This window comes from Cordyceps javanica, chromosome 3 (genome assembly GCF_051103115.1).
Source record: "Cordyceps javanica chromosome 3, complete sequence".
NCBI lineage: Eukaryota > Fungi > Ascomycota > Sordariomycetes > Hypocreales > Cordycipitaceae > Cordyceps > Cordyceps javanica.
In genome coordinates, this window is record NC_139297.1 from 2,022,617 (window position 1) to 2,044,303 (window position 21,687).

The window sequence follows — 21,687 nt, forward strand, 5'->3', positions numbered from 1 at the left end:
GACCATAATAAAGCCTCTTACGAGACGGGATGGCACTATCCAGGTCCATTGGCGGAAATTGCATCGAGACCATGTCCAGTCTGTTTTCCGTTCCGAATCACCAGATTTCAATCGATATCGACCCCATAACAGCTTCACAACCAAACCACCATATATACTTGCTGGGTCGCCCTGCCATTGAGTCCTAGTTGGAAGCAAAAAATCCACCTACGTCATTCCCAACATGGCTCCCTTTACACCCATTCCGCTTGACAGCGCCGAAACCATTGCCCGCCACTCGCCTACCCCCAACGATGCCGCCCTCCAGATCGAAAAGGTCCAGGTCGAGCATCGTCTTCAGCTCATCAACACTTGGCGCATACCCCCCGGCTCGAGAATTCTCGAGATTGGCTGCGGACAAGGTACCTGCACCACCGTCTTGGCTACCGCCGCTGGTCCGGATGGCCACGTCGATGCCGTTGACCCCGGCCCTCCCGACTATGGCTCACCTTACACCCTGTCGCAAGCCCAGGCCATCATTAGCTCTGGCCCCCTTGGCGACCGCATAACCTGGCACAATGCCGAGCCCACGGACGTTCTGGCAACGTCGGGCGATAAGAACTGGGACTACGCCGTCTTTTCGCACTGCATATGGTACTTTGACAGTCGCGATATCTTGTCCACCATCCTTCGCGCCATCAAGGGTCGCGTCGGATCTATCCTTGTCGCAGAATACGCCCTCAAGGCCACCGAGCGTGATGCCGAGCCCCATGTACTCTCCGCCATTGCCAGGGCCTCTCTCGAGGCGCACAACCCCGCCAGCACCGCCAATATCCGTTGTCTCCTGAGCCCTGCTAGCATCAAAGAGATTGCCGAGGCCTCCGGGTGGAAGGTTGGCGACGAGTCCAACATTGTCCCTGCTCCGGATCTGTTGGATGGCGTGTGGGAGACGGGAGAAGTTCGCAGCAAGTCCTTTGTTGACGAGGTGGAGAAGCGAATCACTTCCCCTCGGGTCAAGGAGATGCTTCTATCGTCGCGTGAGGCTGTGATTGCCTCGCATGCCGCCATGGATGGTCGCAAAACACGCACAATGGACGTTTGGGTGACGTCTCTCACCCTCGCGGAATGAATGAATGCGAGCAAATAATTATATCAGTAGAGTGCACCATCCAAACATCTCTCTATCCTACATCTGTTGCATCTTGTCTACGACTTGCTCTATGATTTCTGGTTGTGTGCGTAGTCGTCCTCAAAGGGCACCTGGCCCAGTGATTTCCAACACTTGGCCGCCATGAGCGCCTCGTCCTTTTCTTTGCTTCGAAACAGGATGTCGGTCTTGCCGTCGCTCAAATGTGTCACCGAGCGGTCCTGCTACTGCGTTAGCGTAAGGCATCGCGCCACCACCACCACACGTCAACGCTCACCAATCCCAGAGTCAGCTTGATGAAGCTCTCCGGCCAGCTGTGCCGGTACTCGTGCTGCGGTGCCTTGCCCTCGACGGCGAGCAGGATGTTCTCGGCCGCCACTACGGACTGCTGCATGGCGGACCGGGCGTTTGGTGTCGGAACGTCGGTGTCCGTGACGTCGCCGCAGCTGTATATGTTTGGAAACCGCGCGTCCATCAGCTGCAGGGTGGGCTTCACTTTGATGTAGCCCGCCGGCGAGATGGATGTCGGCGAGAGCGTCGCGAGGATCGAGGAATTCGGCGTCTGGCCTGTACAGTTTATCTGCGGCGCGCACGGTCAGAGAGGCTAAGAAATGTAAGTAAGCCGCCCGTTTGTGGAACTCACAAAGCAGTTGCAGTCAATCTTGCGACCAGACTTGAGCGTGACGATGCCGTTGGCGTCGTCTTCCTCAACGACACGATCTTGCAGGATCACCTCCACTCCGAGACGTTTCAGGCCTTCCGTGGCGGCCGTCTGCAGGTCCTTGCCGAACCGGTGCATCACGGCGGCGCGCGAATGCACCAGGATGATGTGCTTGTCCGGGTACAGGCTCTTGGCATCCGTCGCCACCTCGACACCCGCGGCGCCGCCACCGACGACGACGACCGTCTCCGCCTGCGCGATCTTCTGCTGCATGGCCTGCATGAGCGCCACGCCGTCGGCCTTTTCGGTGCTGTTGACCCGGGACGGCAGTCCGCTCCGCACCGCCGCCCCCGTGGCGATGACCAGGTGCTTGTACGGGATGCGCTCGCCGCCGTCCTGCAGCACCACCTCGGACTCGGTGACGCCGGCCGCGCGGCCCCTGACCCAGCGCAGCGCACCGTCCGCGGCGTTCGCGTACCTGCCGTAGGGGACAAAGGCCTTGTGCTCGTGGCCGCCGGGGAGGACGCAGAAGCGCGGCAGCACCCACGTGAACTGGAAGTGGCTGTTGGGCTCGACGACCACGACCTGGTGCTTGCTGTCGGGCGGCAGCGAGCGCGCAATGATGCGCGCGGCGTAGTGTCCCGCAAACGAGGCGCCGACGATGACAATGTTCTCCGTGCGCTCGGCCGACGGCGTCGAGCCCGTCTTTTCCGCCTGCTTGCGCACGCGGCGGAAGCGGAGGAGCCTCCGTATCTCGCCGCCCATGATGCGCGCGAAGATGAAGACGAGCTTGACGTACAAACCAGCCTTGCTCAACATTTTTTGGTCCAAGTTTGCGTGTGTTTGTTTGTTTGTTGTAAAGAGTGCAACCCGAAACAAAGAAGAAAAAAAGAGCAAAAATGGATATGACTGTTGAGAACGTATTTGGGTTGACTGCGCCGACTCGGAGCTTGGGAGCTTTCCGATCCCCGAGCTGACAGTTGTGCTACAATTTCCCGTTGCTTTTCAGGTGTTGCCGAACCCCCCTGGCGTACAGCTGGTTGGCTTTTGGACTCTGGGCCCCTCAATTTGCCGACTCCGATCGGTCCCCGAGACCAGGCTTCTCCAAAGAGTGCCTCGTGGCGTGGTGGGTTCGTCCGGGTTTGTGGCTGGCAACGACAGGTAACGGAGAGAATACATACATCCAAGGGTGGGGTTGCGCTCGTTATCTGATGAATCTGATAAGGCAGCTGAACCGTCGTTGAGCAGGGGGGCTACCGGACCAACGTAGCAACCAAGGCAAGCACCAAAGCCCGCCCGGAAAACGACGCTACTTTGTAATTGCCAATTTTTTTCTTCTTCTGGCCCTGCCAGGGCTGAAATGTCATGTGGAGGCGCAGAGTTTTCTCGCTACGCCTATGAAACCGGCATAGCTTTGTTAGCCAACGAGTGGGAATCAAGCACGCACGATGTTGGCTATTAAAGATCGTCACTACAAACGCCACTCTGGAACTGCCGCGTCGCTTCGCGGTGCAAGAGATGGGTACCACACCAGTTGATGAGGTATTTGGCAACATGTATTAGTAGTTTAACAGAAACGCTAACGAGGTGACTAGGCAACTAACAGGTGATTGCCCCTCCGTTCAAGGTCGCTTCACGCTTTGTCGAAAACTCCGGGTACCCTGTCTCGCGCCACTCCTTGAAAGTCATGCCCTCTGCACACGAGGGCATTCTGACCATGAGCGGCACCACAATGTCCTCGTCGGTGCCGAGGAGCGCGGCATCGTGCACAATCTGCTCTTCAAGCACTTCGAAACCCATCTTCCTGTACAAACCCACGGTGGACGGCGACGACTCAAAGTAGACGGGCAGCCCTGCCTTCTCGCCGAGGTCGATTCCCCACTGGACAATGAGCGCACCGGCCTTGCGGCCCTGGTGCCGGGGGTCAATGGCGATGACATGGCAGTCTGTGGACGCAACGGGGTTCAGCTCATGTTAGCGCCGGGGTCTTGTTCCTCATTCACACTGAGTATGAATCGCATCTAAACGAAGGAGCCAGAAAAGGGGAAGCCCTTGGCCCGAAAATATGGGGTCGCACGCAAAAAGACCCGAGGACGCGACTTACAGATGTAACGACGGCCACCAAAGAGTCGCTCCCGCACCTCCCACAAGGGATTCAGCACCTTTCCTGCGCGCGCTCTCTGCTCGCCCTCGAGCCACGGCACGCCGTGGTTGGCGCGGTCCGCAACGGTGCGCTCGCGCAGGTAAGCGTCGCCCAGCCCCATGCCGATGATGTCGCCCGTGGCCGTGTCGACGACCTTGAGGGTGTACTGGCAGTCGCTCAGGTGCCAGTAGCTGAGCGTGCCGGCGGCGTGGGCTTTGAGGAAGTCGTCGTCGACGGTGCCCGGGAAGAGGATCTGCAGCATCAGCGCGCCCATCTTGTCGGCGCGAAAGGCATCAAAGTAGATTTGGTAGATGCGCGGGATGTCCGGGATGAGAGCGGGAAGCACGACTTGAGACATGATGGGATGGTTTTTTGATTTTGAAGATGAAGAGGGTCAAGATGAGGGCAGCGATGAGGATGGACGAAGCTAAAGGGAAACACTTGTCAGGGACTCTCATTTGGTTTTATAGAAATGAGCCGGCCCTCTCTTGGTTCTCAGCTCGGCTGTTTCTCATGGCTGGAGCTACTGGCTGGTGGAGTTGCTCGTGCTAGTCGAACCGGTTCCTGAGCACCCCATTTGAGGAGACCATATGTTTCCTTTTTTTTTCTTTTTTTCCGTTATCCTCTTACATCTTCAAAAAAAAGTGGATAAAAGAAGCCTTATGCTCTGCAAGGAAAGATATGCTTAATCTGAAAGAAGGAACAGCAGCCGTAGCTCAGTTACTACTTCAGGAGCCACCCACACTAAAAAGAACAGACTTTCTCTTTTCCATGCCTCATGGTTCGATACCCCCACATCAGTAGTTTGATTTTCTGTTTATGCACAGCGTGCTGTTCTGTCACTCCGTCACTCTCTAGTCACCGTCGTTGATGCTCAAGGTGGCCCTGCCGTTGGTCGGCTGGTGATGGTTGATGCCTCGGCGCGGTCAAGACGCGACTCGCTTTTCCCCGTCGGAAGACTGCAAAACAGCTGGAAAAGAGTAAGCAGAATAACGGAGTGTATTACCTATTCTGAAGAGAAATTTGTAGAGGGGTAAAATTGACCGCGGTTGACAGTTGGAAGTAACGAGTGAGATGATTGTAGTAGAGGTCAGAACTTGGGATAGGCAACGTAAAGTGCCGCAGGTGTGTAGGGCTGGGTGACTAGTACGAATCGCGATGGGGAACGGTTAGACTGTATGCCTTGCATAGATGGATGGACTGATGGATAGGTAGATGTAGATGGATGGATGGATGGATGGATGGGTGGATGGATGGATGGATGGGTGGATGGATGGATGAGATATGATATGCGTCTTCTAGTTTATATGCATTTTACTCGACGCAAAAGCTACAAACTGTGCAAGCCCATCCCGAATGAATTGAATAGATTGCGAAATGCTCATTCTGGTCGCACGGTTTATAACTGAGTTTGTCGAGAAAGACAACATAGTGCGTGATGGGTTTGGGTTCCTCGCCAGAAGCCGGCCAGTAATACGAGGACGGAGCGAAAGATAGAGAAACCGCCTTGAAACAGGGACTGTATGAGTGATGTCGATGCGATTGAATTAGAATAAACAGATCTTGGCTACGACGCAATGAAATAGAGACCCCGTCAATGCTGCATTTAGGAGCGTATCGTTACCCCCCCCCCCCCCCCCCCCTTGGGCTCATCTTGCAAGTCAAAGCAGAGGCAGACTCCGGCGAAACTGGGCCAATATCATCCAGTACATGGCCCTTTTGTGTTTTGCCTCTTGCCAGCCCTGTCGTGCAAAACGACGAGAAAAGGTTGCAGCTCCGAAAGGCCAGCAGCACTCTCACGGCGCGACCACGTTTTCGCCGACAAGCACACTCATCGCTATCCGACGACGACGAGTTAAGTATTGACTGATCTGAACACTCTAGGACAAGATTCCGAGGCTTCGAATATTTCTGTACCCGCCATCTTTCTTTCTTTTTTCTTTTTGTTCTATTTTTTTTCTTTTGTTCTGTTTCTTTTCTTTGGTCTTTCGTCATGGGCTAGAAGACCCCACGAACAAGTTTCCTTGGGCATCCGTTCTTTCGTCTCTTGTCAAAAACCCCATTACAAAAGGGGCCGCTCTCCATTCCCGATGCTACGTCATTTTGGGGGAGGAGGACAAAGCGGCAAGGAAGAGAGACAAGAAAAGAAAAAAACCGTTTCTAAACTTAAAAAACGTGGGAACGGATATGTTTAGTCTGAGCGGGACATGTAGAGAACCACAATGGTGGGACGACAAGAGGCCAAGCTTGAAAAGTCGTAAAACGGCGTAATGATCGAGCTCAGTAGTGCATCATACGCCACTTGGTAAGTACTGGGCCAGTTTAGGTAATTGCAAGTAGATGTCTCAGAGGGAAAAAGAAAGAAGAAAAAACGAAAAAGAAAAAAAAAAAGGCTGAGAGACTGAACTGGTGGTAGATGTGGGGGAGGTAAGCCAAGACGGGCACTTGGGGCAGTGAGGAAACGTCAGGGGGGGGTTAGCGATCTCGCGAGGGGGGCTGATTGATTGACTGGAAGCAAATCGGGCAGATCGCGCAAGGCTTGGCGCATTAGTATCAGTTCTCAACGGCTGCCAAGTACTTGCTTGGGCTATCAGTAGAGGGAGCGTTTGGCGAAGAAAATTTCACTCGTCACTCAGCCCGGAGGGTGACGCGTCGTTTCTAATAATACGAGGAATCTCGTCGGGCGAGTGGGTATGTGCGCAAGCTGTTGGCTGGTGGACGTTTCGAGGTTGGTGGTGATTACTTGGGTATCATCATAGAAGAAAAGAGTGGCCCTTATCAGTACAAGACAGTGAGGGAATTGAATGAAATCTTTTCGAGGGCGAGACGGGTTGCATCATTAAGGCCCTTTTGAAAAGCAATGCCTTTTCTTCTCTATTGCTTTTTTTCCACTTCCACCTTCCAACCCTCTCGAATGACAGTACTGAGTAGGAATGAGTACTGATAGGGGTTCAAGGGTCTCTCAATGGGATGTGCCCTGGCCCCTAAAAAAAACCTCTCTACCCATGTCTGGGACCTTGTCTTGCCCTACCAGTGAAGCACCAGGCTGGAGCTGGGCTTGTCGCCAAGGCGCAAGGCCAACCAATGGCGAGACCTGTTGAACAATAGTGGGCGTGGGCCACGGTCTCATTTCGTGCGTTTTCCGGGGCGCTCGGGCGGGGGGAGGCTTACTTGGAGCAATGTTACTCACTAGTGGCATACTGCGTAGTGGTATAAGTAGTTGGTATACTCAGTAGTTGGTGTGGTTCGTATAATAAGCTTGTTAGCTGGGTTGGGCATTTTAGGGCGGCTCAGCCTACCCGCTCACCCGTAGCACTGTTGCTGGCATATCAGTACTTATGCTATAAGCCGCCAAGTACCTTTATTGCTGCTGGCATACGCACTGGTACGATACGACTGTATCCGTAGGGTGGCCCAGCTCAGGCGGACCCAGGCAACCAGGTCCAGGATAGTCGAGGTACCAGACGCATGGAATGCTACTCGTATTTTGCCCAGAGAAAAAATAAAATCCTAATGATGGAGTTTGAAATTGCACCGATTCGCCAATTGGGGAAAAAAAGAGAAGAAAAAAAAAACGACAACTGTGTGTCTACCAAACCCGCCTAAAACCAACTCGAGACATGCCAACTTGATAATTAATCAGTCTCAGTACGTACGGATTAATCCGTGTGCTGTGCTCGAATGGAAAAAGAGACTGTCCCTCTTCTGCCATACCATCACATCCTCTCTGCATCAATATTACCAAGTACCCATCAACCTGCATCCGCCCACCACCAGCGCGTCTCTCCCATCCCTTTTCTCACGGAAAGTATCCCTTCCCTTTCAAAGTATCTCTTCCCTGTTGGTACCGAGCATTCAGTCAGCACCAGTAAGTAGTGGCATGCTAATAAGTAGGTGCATGTCAGCCCCTTCCACACGACCAATTTCTCGTCCGCCGTCCGAGCCTTGTCATCCATCCCGTCAACCCGTGCTGCAACCCCCCCCCTTGGTTAGGCAGTGGGGAAGACGAATGGGCTGGCCATGGTTTCCTGTTGAGACAAGGATCACAACCCCACGCCTTGGGCAGGGGGGGCAGGCAAGCAGATGCAAAAAAAGCGAAGAAAAAAAGGACACGGTCACTATCAGACGGCCACCACACGTTTTGCCATCATAGCAGGTAAAGAACAAGACAAATGGTCATCAAGAGTCATTATATAGCATGTCGACTGTTGCATTCTTTTACATATTCTCTAGGATTAATCAGGGCTGTTTCAACCATCCGTTTAGAGAGGCCATGGAGGCCAAAACTATTGCTTCAAGTTGGTACCCGCTCGGCAGGTAAACGGACAGACAGACAGACAGACAGACAGCCTTGTCTGCAGCTTCCCCTGCAGGCGGCCACTCACGTCGCATTTGGCATGTCACCTGCCGCCGCAGTTACCAACTTCAACCCTTTTTTTATCTTCTCTCCTCCTCCTTCTTCTTCTACTTCTTCTTCCCGACTCTGTTTTGTGCGCGCGCGCGTCCAACCAACATGAGGGCCCGGCTCGCTCGTCTCAACCCTTCACGACGCTCGACATAGATCATTCCATTTTGCTCTTTCTGCGAGCTCTGGCTCTATAACTGACCGACCACCCGACACCACGTCTAGGCGCGGCGTCTTGGTCGACAATATATATACATATACGTATACCCATATTCTCGCCATGTCGGCCCCCAGCAAGCACCCGCGATACTCATCCCCGCCCGCTGTTGGCCGACGCGGCTTCCTGAGCAGGAGGGTGCGCCGCAACGTCATATTCGCCCTTTGTGCGCTCGCTGGATTCAGCATATTGACTAGATGTATGCGGTCGGCTTCCTCGTGGGAGCGGCCCTTTATCCCTCTATGGCCCGACGTCCACGAGCCTTATCGCATTGTCACAACCAGCGACTTCCGCCCTGTCGCGCTATCACCGCACAACAAGACCATGCAGGAGCTTTGCGACAGCTTCCCCAACCATATACTCCAGACCATCCAGCCTGTCCTCAAGACGGGCTACACCGACGACCCGAACCGCATGCCCGGCCAGTTTGACGGTGCCAGCGCCTGCTTCAAGCCCGGCGAGCTGCTCATCTTCTCCGACGCCCCGGCCAACATGTCGGGCCACGAGTTCATTGACATCCTCGGCCTCCTGCCCGATACTTACCATAGTTTCCCCGAGTTCCAACCCTACCTAGAGCAACGCCGCATGCTGGAGAACGGGTCTGCCGAGCAACATCCCGAGATGCTCAAGACTATCAACGGCTGGAAGCTCGACAGATTCAAATTTGTCCCTGCCGTCGAGCAGGCTTGGCTAATGAAACCTGACCGTGACTTCTACGTCTTTTACGAGTCAGATACGTGAGTTTTTTCCGCACTGAGTCATGCTCATGCGACGTGTTTTCCAAACATGGCTCCCTACACATGCCAATCCAGCGACGCCGATTAACTCTGCATGTATAGTTATGTCTTTTGGGACAATCTGTTCCGATTCCTCAAGACACTGGATCCCGACGTCCCCCTCTACATGGGCTCTTCTACCCCAGGCCGACGTGACAATGTCAACTACGGCACCACGTTCGCCAATGGCGGTCCTGGCTACGTCCTAAGCCGCGCTGCCGTCAAGCACTTGTTGCACCGCGAAACTGATCGAATCGGTCACTTCATCGGCCCATCTTTTACCGAAAAGTGGCGGTACCTGGTAAATAACGACGAACCCTGCGGTGATAACATTTTGGGCTATATTCTTTGGCTCTCTGGCATCGAGATGCAAGCTCTATATCCCATGTTTACTCAGCACGTGTTTCACACTCTGCCCTTTGACTCAATGCGCTGGTGCTCTCCCATCTTTACCTTTCACAAGCCATCTCCAGAACAAATGCGTGGTCTGGCTCGCTGGGAGTACGGCGCGCGTCAGAATTCCGTGTGTCCCTCTCATCCAACTTGATTTTGCTGCACCCCACTAACCCCCGTCGCTAGCACCCCGCGAGATACGCTGACGTCTGGGACTTCTACAAGCCCGGCTCAGAACAAATGCGCGACAACTGGAGAAACAATGATGTGCTCTGCCGCAAAGCCTCATCCTCGAGCATCAAGTCCGCCGAGGACTGCGAGGCACATTGCCGCTCATTACCCGAGTGCCTTCAGTGGACGTGGCGAGGCAGCCCAACTAGAGAATGCTTTGTTGGCGAGGGTGTATTTTATTATGGCGAGACGTGTGATGATTCCACGTCAGGTTGGCTGTCAGACCGCATACACGAGTGGATGGACCAACATCGATGCAATGATACCTTTTGGCACGGCCCAAGCCGCACAAGAGTGTATATCCCAGGATAGAATCAACGCAACGAAACGGACTTCTTTTGGTTTGAAAAAGGCCAGTGACGGGCTTCCCGTTGTAGCAGCAAATCGCGCTCTCTTTTTTTTTTGCAAACATGACCTCTGAGATTCATTGGGAGCACACATGGAGTCTCGGGACACGCATCATGAATTATAGTGTATATGTATTTATCTTGCAGCTTAGTGCCTCATATAGCAGGTATTGTCATGATGTATGATACCACCTTTACGATCGTTATCCCAGCATACACTTCAACAAGGCATAATCTGATTACAGAATGCCTGACTCGTCTCGTAAGCACCAACATTGCTAGACGTGGCACATGACTAATACACATAGCGAAAATACGGATTCTCTTTATCCGTGAGGTCCTGGAACGCGAGCTTGGCGCGCTCTGTCTCGTCAACAGGCATGGCACTCCTAGCCTTGTTTTCGCTACGCAGCACAACATACAGCACCAACGACGCCACGATGCAGATGACATAACTAGCATCGGTTAGGGGGGTTTGACATGGAACGCGGCAGAAGGGAATAAGGCAGAAGAAAAAAGAAGAAAAAAAAACTCACCAGATGATGAGGCCCAGCCACAGCGCGGGGTAGTGCCGGCTCTTGGTCTCGGACCAGACCAGCTGCGGGCCGACAATGTTGCCGACGCAGTAGGCGACGAAGATTGTGGCGGCCATGAAGCTCTTCTTGGTGTGGCCGGCGACGTTGGCCATGCCCAGGGTGATGATGAGGCTGGCCGTGCCGCCAAAGAAGCCCGTGAGCGAGTAGCCGACGACGGGCGCGGCGGCGTGGCGGGTCCAGGCCGACTTCCAGATGAGGGCGCAGCCGGCGATGACGGGCAGGCAAGTGCCGACGAGCAGGAAGACGCGGACGTTGTTTTTGTTTCTGGTGCCGCCGTCACCGCCACCACCAACACCACCCAGGTAGCCGACGGCGAGGATGACGACAAAGCAGACGGCGCCGAGCGGAAACTGCAGCAGGATGGCCTGCAGCGGCGCCCAGCCAAAGGTGGAGACGATGAGGGGCCCGAAGCCGCTGACGGCGCCGTTGACGGCGTAGCACGAGGCCATCATGACGAAGACGAGCCAGACTTTGATGTCGGCGGCGGCCTCGCGCACCTGGGCGGCCTTGAAGCGCGCGCACCGCACGCCCGTCTGCCCCGCGCGCAGGCGCTCCACGGCGACGACGCGCTCGGCCGGCGTCAGGAACCAGGCCGACACGGGCGACGCGGGCACGGCGAAGCAGGCGAGCCCAAAGAGGAACGTGAGGGCGCCGGCGAGCAGGTAAATGTACTGCCAGCGGGCGAGGGTCCCGCCGTGGACCTGCGCGAAGCCGTAGTTGAGGCCGCCGCCGACGATGGTAAAGAGGCCCGTGGCGGAGAACCACCAGCTCTGGCGGAGGCTCTGCTCGCGCTGCGTGTAGTAGGCGCTGACGGTCGTCATGAAGCCCGTCGGCACGACGCTCTCGACGAAGCCGAGCGCGAACCGCTGCGCGTACAGGCCCCGCCACGACGTGACGGCCGCCGTGAGCGCGCACGTCGCCGACCACGCCACCACCACGCCGCCCAGCACCCGGCCCGTGCGGAACCGCTGCAGCGCAAACGTCAGCGGGTACAGCCCCGCGAGCATGCCAAAGTAGAAGAGCGACGTCGCCCAGCCGAGGCGCCGCGTGTCCACGCCTCCGCCGGCGCCGCCGACCGGCACGGCGAGGTCCAGGTCCGTCGTCATGCCAAACAGCACGGCGGAGCCGAGAATCGCCTTGTCATAGTACACGAGCCCGTACCCGACCACCATGAAGGGCATCAGGAAGAGGTCAATCTTGCGCACGACGCGCGCCGCCACGGCCGGGTCCACGGCCTGCGGCTGCTCGCCGACCATGGCGAGGGCGTCGTCTTGATCCGAGGCCGAGGCCGGGGGGGAAGCCGCCGCCGCCGCCGCCAGAGGCTGAGGGCTGCTACTCGCCGCCGACTTGTTTGAAATCATGACGAGGTTCGAAATTTACAAAAAAGTGATTTCCGGTGCTGGATAGGGGAAAGATGGCCCTTTTCGGCGTCGAGCCGCAAGTCTCTCTCTCTCTCTCTCTCTCTCTCTCGTGGGTTTGCGTCACCTACCGAGTTTCCTCAATCGTGGAATGTCATGCCCACCAAAGGTGAGGGCAAGCTCGCTGTGGCGTCGATTTTTCTTTTCTGCAATGAAATGTGGAAAAAGATGACGGGAAGAGGCTGCGAAAAAGTGACTGATGCATTCTCGCAGAGGGAAATATATATGGTGGAAATTGCGATTGCGGCATTAGACGGCTTTTCCTCAACCCATCCATCTCCAGTTCTCGGAGCGATCCACTCAACAATTCCCACCAGCTGAAGTGTCCATCGAGCAGATGATTAGCTGCACACGCTAACACGCCTATCCTTGTTGAGGTCAATGAAGCCCAGTGGAGCCCGTGGAAGAATAGAAATTGATTGATTCGGTTCCTGGCACGCTTGGGCTTGGAACCCCATCACCAGTTAATATATGCTGCCATGGTCATTACTGACAAGCCGCCTTGGAACCGGAATACATAGGGCTCCACTAGATAAGATCTATTAGTAGGTGGCTATAGCTCTCGCACTGCTACTATAGGCAGTAGCTTTATGAAAGTCTTGGCTTGCTTGCTGAATGCTGTGGCAATCGCCTGGGAGCCTTCCTTTGACGTGTTGGTGGCTGGACACCGGATAGCGATACAGTGCAGCAGTATAGTGTAATAATCTAGCGCAGCAGTATGATAATATTTCTATATATTGTACTTTTGATATAAACAGCAGTCAAGTCGTAATATCATTTTCATTTGTGAAATTGAAGCGAGTTCAACTGGTGTTCATGGCGAGCATGATGTTGTCATAGTCTCGACTTACACAATGCGCGTTGATGTGCTCTCGTGTCTGGTACTCTGGTAAGTAAAAATCGCGGCCATTGGCCGTGGTCATATAATAAGATTACACAACCGTAGACTCTATCGGGTATTCTCTATATGCATGTATCCCTCTCATTCCTCTACTTCTCTTCCCACCCCGAGTCTTACAGCTTGACCGGGCTCTCGTCTGGGTCCTTGAGCTCGACAATGAGCTTGCCCGTGTTGATGCCCTTGTAGAGGTCGACGAGGCCCTGCTCCGCGACCTTGAGGCCGCCCTTGAGCAGGTGGATGGTCGTCTTGAGCTTGCCCTCGTCGAGCAGGCGGGCCAGGTCGGCGCGCGCCTCGGGGTACTGGGCCTTGTGGTCCAGCACGATGAAGCCCTGCATCTTGATGCGCATCTGGATGATGCGCGTGATGTTGCGCGGGCCGACGGGCTGCGACGAGTTGTACTGGCTGATGGCGCCGCACATGACGAAGCGCGAAAACTCCTTGGCCTGGCGCAGCGCGAGGTCGAGCACCTCACCGCCGACTGTTGCATGTTAACATGTGTGTCATGATGACGATTTTCCTTCGGCAGCCGCATCAAATCTGGGTGTGTGGAAGGAGGGGGACGTACCATTGTCAAAGTAGACGTCAATGTGGTCCTTGGTGGCGTCGAGAAATTTCTTCTTAAAGTCGGGGTCCTTGTAGTTGAGCGCCTGGTCGAAGCCGAGCTCGTCCACGAGCCACCTGCACTTGTCGTCGCCGCCGGCGATGCCGATGACGCGCGCGCCGCGCGCCTTGGCGACCTGGCCGGCCACGCTGCCCGTGGCGCCGGCGGCGCCGGAGACGACGACGAGCTCGCCGGGCTTGGGGTCGCCAATCTGCGTCATGCCGACCCAGGCCGTCATGCCGGTGAGGCCAAACATGGAGATCATGTTCTTGGCGTCCTTGATGTGGGGGAAGTTGGCCTGCGGCTCGTACCACCCGGCCTTGAGCACCGCGTACTGCTGCCACCCGGGCAGGCCGCTGACCAGGTCGCCGGGCTTGACGGCGGGGTTCTTGGAGGCGAGCACGCGGCACGCGGCGCTGCCGCGCATCACGGCGCCAATCTCTACGGGAGGGAGATATGAGCGGTCGTCTGGGGGGTCTTGGTGATTAGCCGTTGTTGTTTTCTTTGTCCGAGTACCGCGGCAAGCAGGAGCAAAGAAGAAGACGAAAAAAAAGGAAAAAAAGGCAAAAAAAAAAAAAAAAAAAAAAAAAAAAGCACCCACCGTTGAGCCAGCCGCGCATGGCAGGGTCCAGAGACAGATAGAGAACCTCGACGAGGACATCACCGTCTGCGAGATCGCTTTCTGTAGGGGCGGGCGTGACTTTCTGATGAAATGTCTTGCCGGGGATGATTTCGCCCTTGGGGCGCTCAGCGAGCACCACTTGGAGATTGTCTACAGGCATCCTTTGTGGCTGAATACTTGTATCGAGAGTTTACGTCGAGTTGTTCGTGTGCAAGAGATGGGGCTGTGCCTTTGGAGGTCAAAAGAAAAAAAAGAAGAAGATCAAAAGAAAGTGCAGCCCTCTTCTTCTTAGAAGGCTGGGGGGTGGGAGAGAGAGGTCTTATATATGACCGCGACATTGGATTTGGCCTGGGGCGGGCGGAACATACAGATTCGACCTACCCCTCCACAACGGCGTTGATGGCGTTTTTCCTTTGGTGGCGCGGCCACAGAAACACAGAGAGAGAGGGCTTGCATTGTATTGCCTAGCATTTTTGCGGAAATAGGACCGGGATCGATGAGGTGTGTCTCCATGACGATGGGCATGGGCACTCCCCCATCCGGTTGGTTTCACCCGCTGTTTTAACCCCGGAGCCGCCGCGTCGCCCTCCTCCGCTCCTTGCAAAGAGGGAAAAAGGCAGTCGATATGGTTCCAACGTCATCTACGGCCACTCGGGCGCGTGTCCCCCTCCTAGCCGCGTCCTAACACATCTTACTCAGCCAGGATTGCGGATAGAGTCTCTATCCCTGTCTTGGTGCCGTTGCTGCTGCTTGTAGTGGCCAGCAAAGAGACCGGAGCAGTGAGGGCGAGTTTCTTTAATCCTCCGTCCCTTTTTTTTTTTTTTTTTTTGCCCAAGCAGCCGATGGAGCGGCCGCCAAGTACGGCTTGAGGAGCACCGGCTCTTGTGCCAAAGATGTGCGGAGGACGTGGAGCCAGCCTCGGCACCAGACACTACGTTTCTGGCTTGTCTTGGGCGGGCGGAGTTCCGGTAGCAGACAGAATAGGCAAATGGTAAAGATGGGTGGGAACTGGGAAAAAGGAATACTGGTAAAAAGGGCATCGTCAACTAGGCTACCTGAGGCCAAGCCACGCGGCATGGCTCGTCGCCCTCCCCCCGGCCGAACTTCCCAACTGAGCATCTAGCACCGGGAATGGGCTACTGACAGGGGACTAGCTCCGGCAGCCAAAAAAAAAAAAAAAAAACGAAAAAAGAACAAAAAAGAACAAAGAGCGGCGGCGACTTGATGAGTTGAACCAAAACTCCGGGCTTGCACTGTCTTGTCCATGAACGAACATCATGGTGAACATCAGCGACCCCTGCTTACGGATTCGATCCAAGCCATCACCGCCTAGTGAGATCTTACGACCAAGACCTTACCAGAGCAGGCGCTTAGTCTGCTCTCCACCGATCTGCATGCTTCCGTAAAAAATGTGCTGTCTTGCAAGTTGCGAGCAGGGGTAAATAATAAGGTGTTGCTGAACCCGCGGCCGGTTGAAGGCTAGAGCAGCCACAGTCGGAACGGGAGCGAGGCCACCATTCGGAGAAGACCTCGATATATGGCGGGAGGCAGGGCCATGCACGCATCCGCCGGCTTTGCTTCTTCATTTTTTTTCTTTCCTTCGTGACCTTGACTTTTATCACGCCAAGACACAGGCCCTGCCCAGCCACAAAACGTCAACGTTTTCGTTTATTCTAATCGTGCGAATCCCGGTCGAGAAGCCCTGCCCAAACTGCCAACTCCGACCTCACCTCATGTCAGCCACGCGCGCCGGCCGCTGTCACCCGCCTCTAGTCTAGGGCCCCGCGCGAGGGAAGCACAGGCATTGGCCATATCGGGGTTATCAATCTAAGTACGGTTTACGACCCCTTGGCTGTCGGGAAAAGCTACTACCCTCCTCCCCTGCCCGCCTGGCGGCTCAACCAACCACGCGGCGCACGGTCAAGGGTAATAAGCTTCAAGTGGCCCACCGCCAAAGATGGAAATCATTGATGAACGATAGAGCCGGCCCTGGGGCGTGGCAGTATATCGACCTGCAGGTGAGGGTCGATTTGTGAATCCCGGAGCTACGAGAAGTGAACGAGTGCTGCCCGGGCCACGTCATTCCCCCCGCCATCGGACTGTCTAAGTGCCATCCTCACCTGGAGTTCTTCTCTGCATTGAACTATCCAAGGTTCCGTTTGGCTAATACAGCCAGCTGTGCTGGCGTTTAATTGACTATCTTGGACTATTTCTTTTGCGATCACTCTCACTTTTGTTTTCTTTTTCTCTGGCCCGTACTACTGCGACCATCTGCGCCGAGACATGACCAACGGGAATGTCGTGTCGGAAGAAATAGGCTTGACAGAATTTGTTGTGAATGATTACGATAGCTGTGTCTGACAGCCCGCGGAAGCCCGTACTTGAGCTTCCGGGCCGTACGCTCACAGCAACCCAGCAACGTTTCGCACCTCGTCAAGTAACAGAATACGTCAAGGTACGAAATGACGTATCCTGCGGTATGTTGGACGATTGGCCAAGAGAAGCTGCTGTCGATTGCGAGGGACGTCGTTGCTTTGCATTGGCCCGCCAGATAAAAAGAAGGCGGCCAGCACCACCAGGGCAGCGTCACATCAGTGCAACTATTGGCGGCAAGCTGAAGGCGGGTGGAAGAGCTAGTGTATTGAAGGAAAAAGTCTAAATAGCTAGAGTATCATAGCCTGTCCAGGGCCACATAGCTAGCCGGCTGGGTAGTGAGTGACAGTTCTGACCAGTGACTGCAGGCGCGAGCCATGCTGGCCGTCGGTCGGTAAACATCATCGCTGTATCGTGCTGCTATATGCGAGTGGCGACAACCGGGACAAACATTTTTCTCTGCTTAAAGGTCACAAAGAATTAGCCGTGTTCCATTGAACTACTCATGCCGACGATCTGGGACTTACAAGCAAGAAAAGGATTGGAAAACGGCAAACCGCTGCTCTATGACGAATTCTTGAGCCCTGCGCAATTATATTCGCACAGGAAGCATAAATCTCTGTATCTTTGTGGTGTATCTTTCGAGATGAGAAACTGCGCCTTCTTGCAGTCATTTTTGCTGTTGGCATTGTCCGGAGCCATGCCGTGCCTTACGAGGAGGCGGTCGGGGTCCTCGTTGCGAAAGTTGCCCTGGCAGAGCGGCAGGTGGGTGCGGAAACAAGTGAGCACCTTGACAATGTGCCCGGGATGAGTCGATTCTGTCTCTCCCAGCTCTTTTACTTTCTGGTAGCATTTCTCGGCCATGCATCCGCAGTACTCTGCCGTGATCAAAAATTGACACATTTCGACCTGAGAAAGCTGCCGCGCGCACGTGTGGTGTTGAGCGTAGGCCAGGGTGATGAATAGGGCAATGAGAAGTCAAAATCAACCCTCTTCTTGGAACTGATCCGTGGATGTCGGGCTTTTTATAAGTCTGATCAGATGTGACTGACCTTGACTGACTGACTGTGGTACAACCCCTGAAACGACATTGTCTGCATACAAAGCGCTCGAATGTACCCGAAACACACTGTAGCTACTGAATAAAGACATTGGCGGCCGTCGTCCTACATCTTGCTGCCATCTTGTTGCCGATGATTCACTGTACAATCCATTGAAGCGCAACATGCAGTGGATGGAGACTACAGAGTATGAAAAGGGCTACCTTGATCTCATAGAAAACAGAGTTCTCTACAGTCTACCAAGAGTGGCGATTTGTGTCCATGTCAAGTGACTGTCTCATGCAGTACAAGCTATGTATTATTATTACTGCTATGCATATGAAAACTCACAAGACCGTCACATTACACAGCATGAATGTCACATTACGTGGAGTGATTGGCCTTGAGTTAGCTGGCACAACAACAAATGCCCACCGTGCACACGATGAACTGTCAATTTTTCTGGAACACGATAAAAAGAATAAGCATTGAATTGTCTCCCGTGCCCGCGAGATGCCCAATGTCTATCAGCATCTTTCACATCTATGCGATTTGACTGGACGGTGAGCAACTTCATCGCTAGGTTCCACACTACGGCCACCCCTTCTTGCCACCCATCTTTCATGAAAACAGTGTTGCGACGGAGTTTTGCGAATTAATCAATCAAGACCAGGGAACTCGGACGCGGCGAAAGCAGCCCCCTACGACAAGTACGTGATGGAAGAGACAAAAAGCTGCCAGCAGTAGGACAGCTGTGGCGTTATGTAGAAGATGGGCTGCAGACGGCGAGGGTTGAGTGCGAAAGTCATATTTGGAACCATTTGAAGTGATACCTCGGCTTTCACCTTGATTAAATAACACGTTAAAGCCCGCGGAGCACTTTTGGTGTTGCTGGGTGTCATAAAGCACGGAGCTTGGCTTCAAGGTAGGCGCGCCGTAGCACGAGTGCTGCCATGGATAAATACACAGGGTTCAAATACCTACATTTACCACAACGATGCTCAGGATACGTTTGGTTAGAACTCGGGATGCGTCTTGAGACGGTCAGGCGGCCCTGTGCCCTGTGCCCTGGCGCTACCCTACCCTACCGTCTACGTTTGCGCTCATGCTGGTGTGTGCTCGTGTTACGTCTACACACAGAAGCTGAAGGCATACAGCGAATAAGTAGTAGGTCCTGAAACTAACTCCAATCTTACCTATCAGAATATCAACACAATTGCATGAAACGTTTATGAAAGTGGAGGGGGGGGACCTGGTCCGCGATCCACGGCCCCCAACATTGGACCCGTCCCCTTTGTGCGGTATAGTGATTTGTGATGAGTTGTGATTCGCCGTAGACCGAATAGTCTCTGAGAGAAACAGTCAGCACTCTCTCGAGCCCGCGTGTGGCTCGCCTTCCTCGCGTCACGCCAAACACTGTCGGGGGAAAACTCGGGGGGCAGCATGCCAGCTTGGCATCGGCAGGTATCACGTGTCATGATTTGCCCAGAAACCGCTTCGGCACCGGATTTCTGAAGCCTCAAAACCGTTTTTTTATTTCAAACCGAAAAACCAAGACATGGGGCTGCAGCGAGATTGGCTACACTACCAAGCGGTTGGTGTGGCGCGAGCAGCAAGCTGCCCAACCCGTCGGACCCAAGGTGTCACAGTATGTTTTTGCGGCCGCCTGGCAATCTCTGCAACCACATCATTGCTGAGAAATTTGTATACAATTATATTACATCCTTGGCAGTATGGTCTCCCATTCTGCGCGGGAGAGAGCTGTTATCAGTCGCAATGAAGGAGGGGGGCGAGAGGGGAGACAAACCTCCTGGTGCAATCACGGAGCGAGTCCTACCCCAAATCCCACCATGGACGGGTCTTTGAGCGACGGTGCGAGTTGCTTCATCTCTAGAAGGGGTAGGTGATGGTGCTACTACGCCAAGGCCAGGAAAAGACTGAGGTGACGTACCGAGTTGAAGGGCTTGTGGACTATTCGTTCACCAACGCCGACCGACGTTGGGTAGTCAGTCTTGAATCCAAGTCGGGCACATGGGCTATTCGCCCTTTGGACAAAAGCTTGCCCACCCGCGTGTATATTGCTGACGCCATGTGACTATCATCAACAGAATAGTCGTACCCTACCAACTCGTGTCGCCTCATTCTACCCGCGGCATGGTGATGTACTCTGTATTCTGTTCTACGATTGGTTCAGTAACCCCTTGGGTTCGCCAGGTATAAGTGCGAAGAGGGTTCTTTCTTCCGAAATGGGGGGAAGCTGGTAATCTTTGCACCGACTTTTATACAACCGCATTCTTCCATTCGAGAAAAGCCCTTGGCTAGATTTGCACGAACTCGAGGATCCCAACATGCCGGACGAGAAAACGAACAGTACCGGCACCGCCGGTGTCAGCACTCCCTCCACCGGCACTGCGTCTTCCACCGCTGCTGCTGCCGGGGGGGCCGCGACCACCACTACCGCCGCCGCCGCCTCTGCGGGCACCTATGCCTCGGACACCGCGGCCCTGCAGGAGATGATTGTCAACAACGACCCGGACCTGATTCTGTGCCTGGACAAGGGGGAGAGGGAGCGAGCATCGAGAGCTCGCCGCTGGTATGTCATTCTCGCCCACGCAACGATTTGGTGCTGCCTGCTGCGAACATGTTTGCTGACAAAAGTATCACATACAGAGAGAGAGTCTGCTGCCGCGTCTCGTGCAGCGACAACCCCGTGTGAACAGATGGGCGTCGCTCGAGTCTTTGTAGGCAGACAGACAAACGCAAAGTTCGTGCTGTGCGAGCCGGAAAACAGCATTACCCCAAGCAAGCCTTTGTGACAGATTGCCCTCCAAAAGAGTTTCCTCATAGCCCGGCAGTATGACAAATACCAAACTACGCAACTCTAGCATATACAATGCAAAAGAATGCCTTTATAAAGTTGTCATCAAACTACAGTTTTTTTGGTTGGCACAGCCAATGGCCTGAGCATGCTAGTTACACTTCATCATTATTCGAAACGCCAATCTGAAGCGCTGTCGTAGGCTGGATAGCCGCGCCAGTAGCTTGCTTATCCCCGTCCTTTCACGTGAGGTAGGCCTCGTCCTGTTATATTTCGCCGTTGTTATCTTCCCCAGGGGAGAGGGGGAGGAAGGGAGGGGGGGGGGCATATCACTATCTCCAAACGTTCAATCTGCGTACACACCCCCTCCCCTCACGGATGTTCCCGGGCAGATAAGGTCCCGAAGGAGGAGGGAGGAGGGGGTGTCTATTGTACCTTGCATCGAGTATCGAGAATGGAAGGTAGGATCAATCTGATCGCCCCGATAGCAAAGGTGCAGTCGTTGATCGATCGACTGCAGCTCCCGCCGTTTCATTTCGGCCGGTCGGAAAACGGACCCCCGGGGGACGGCTAGATATCTAGAGACGATGAGATTCGATGGAAGCAGAGGTACTGTAAACAAACGATCATGAGCAGGGTGATCATGGAGAGGGTATGGGAGCGGTATTTTTGTGTATTTGTTAGATGCGCAGTCTTTTTTAGTTGAACGTGTCGAGATTTTGGAGATGCGGCCAACACACGTTGATGGCGCCGTCACCACACAGGCATACTCTGTTAAACACACGATAACGAACCGGGATGTACTTTTGATGATGCAGAACGAATCTACGTATGCGAAAACTTTGACTATCCATTAAAAAATAGAAATTATCAGAAAGAGGAATCTGGTGCACGCAAGTGATTTCAGATATAGTACCATGCATGGTCGGCTAATCACATCCGACACTTGTTCATGGGCTACACCCGTACGTAGCACGAAAAAAAAAAGGCGAGCTTCATCATGAGGTTTCAGGTTCATC

The 21,687-nt window shown here is 54.3% G+C and overlaps 8 protein-coding genes across 8 annotated transcripts; 3 read left to right on the plus strand and 5 right to left on the minus strand.

The window, feature by feature from the left end:
• Positions 1 to 223: 223 nt before the first annotated feature.
• Positions 224 to 1,108, plus strand: V2A60_004817 (class I SAM-dependent methyltransferase; the record flags this gene model as incomplete). Its single annotated transcript, XM_083256131.1, has 1 exon — positions 224 to 1,108. One exon carries the CDS (start codon positions 224 to 226, stop codon positions 1,106 to 1,108), a length of 885 nt encoding a protein of 294 aa, XP_083112257.1.
• Positions 1,109 to 1,197: 89 nt separating this feature from the next.
• Positions 1,198 to 2,606, minus strand: V2A60_004818 (NAD(P)/FAD-dependent oxidoreductase; the record flags this gene model as incomplete). Its single annotated transcript, XM_083256132.1, has 3 exons — positions 1,198 to 1,347; positions 1,404 to 1,706; positions 1,770 to 2,606. 3 exons carry the CDS (start codon positions 2,604 to 2,606, stop codon positions 1,198 to 1,200), a joined length of 1,290 nt encoding a protein of 429 aa, XP_083112258.1.
• Positions 2,607 to 3,386: 780 nt separating this feature from the next.
• On the minus strand, positions 3,387 to 4,288 carry V2A60_004819 (uncharacterized protein; the record flags this gene model as incomplete). Its single annotated transcript, XM_083256133.1, has 2 exons — positions 3,387 to 3,733; positions 3,892 to 4,288. 2 exons carry the CDS (start codon positions 4,286 to 4,288, stop codon positions 3,387 to 3,389), a joined length of 744 nt encoding a protein of 247 aa, XP_083112259.1.
• A 4,327-nt stretch (positions 4,289 to 8,615) lies between these two features.
• Positions 8,616 to 10,264, plus strand: V2A60_004820 (uncharacterized protein; the record flags this gene model as incomplete). The annotated part of the gene is made up of 3 exons (XM_083256134.1): positions 8,616 to 9,289; positions 9,392 to 9,851; positions 9,908 to 10,264. The coding sequence occupies 3 exons, from the start codon at positions 8,616 to 8,618 to the stop codon at positions 10,262 to 10,264; spliced, it is 1,491 nt and encodes a 496-aa protein (XP_083112260.1).
• Positions 10,265 to 10,594: 330 nt separating this feature from the next.
• On the minus strand, positions 10,595 to 12,256 carry V2A60_004821 (major facilitator superfamily domain-containing protein; the record flags this gene model as incomplete). The annotated part of the gene is made up of 2 exons (XM_083256135.1): positions 10,595 to 10,754; positions 10,836 to 12,256. The coding sequence occupies 2 exons, from the start codon at positions 12,254 to 12,256 to the stop codon at positions 10,595 to 10,597; spliced, it is 1,581 nt and encodes a 526-aa protein (XP_083112261.1).
• A 1,071-nt stretch (positions 12,257 to 13,327) lies between these two features.
• Positions 13,328 to 14,597, minus strand: V2A60_004822 (MDR family NADP-dependent oxidoreductase; the record flags this gene model as incomplete). Its single annotated transcript, XM_083256136.1, has 3 exons — positions 13,328 to 13,692; positions 13,780 to 14,283; positions 14,417 to 14,597. 3 exons carry the CDS (start codon positions 14,595 to 14,597, stop codon positions 13,328 to 13,330), a joined length of 1,050 nt encoding a protein of 349 aa, XP_083112262.1.
• A 2,777-nt stretch (positions 14,598 to 17,374) lies between these two features.
• On the minus strand, positions 17,375 to 17,713 carry V2A60_004823 (uncharacterized protein; the record flags this gene model as incomplete). Its single annotated transcript, XM_083256137.1, has 1 exon — positions 17,375 to 17,713. The coding sequence occupies one exon, from the start codon at positions 17,711 to 17,713 to the stop codon at positions 17,375 to 17,377; it is 339 nt and encodes a 112-aa protein (XP_083112263.1).
• Positions 17,714 to 20,198: 2,485 nt separating this feature from the next.
• V2A60_004824 (uncharacterized protein) lies at positions 20,199 to 20,566 on the plus strand (the record flags this gene model as incomplete). The annotated part of the gene is made up of 2 exons (XM_083256138.1): positions 20,199 to 20,443; positions 20,551 to 20,566. The coding sequence occupies 2 exons, from the start codon at positions 20,199 to 20,201 to the stop codon at positions 20,564 to 20,566; spliced, it is 261 nt and encodes an 86-aa protein (XP_083112264.1).
• Between the last annotated feature and the right edge of the window lie 1,121 nt (positions 20,567 to 21,687).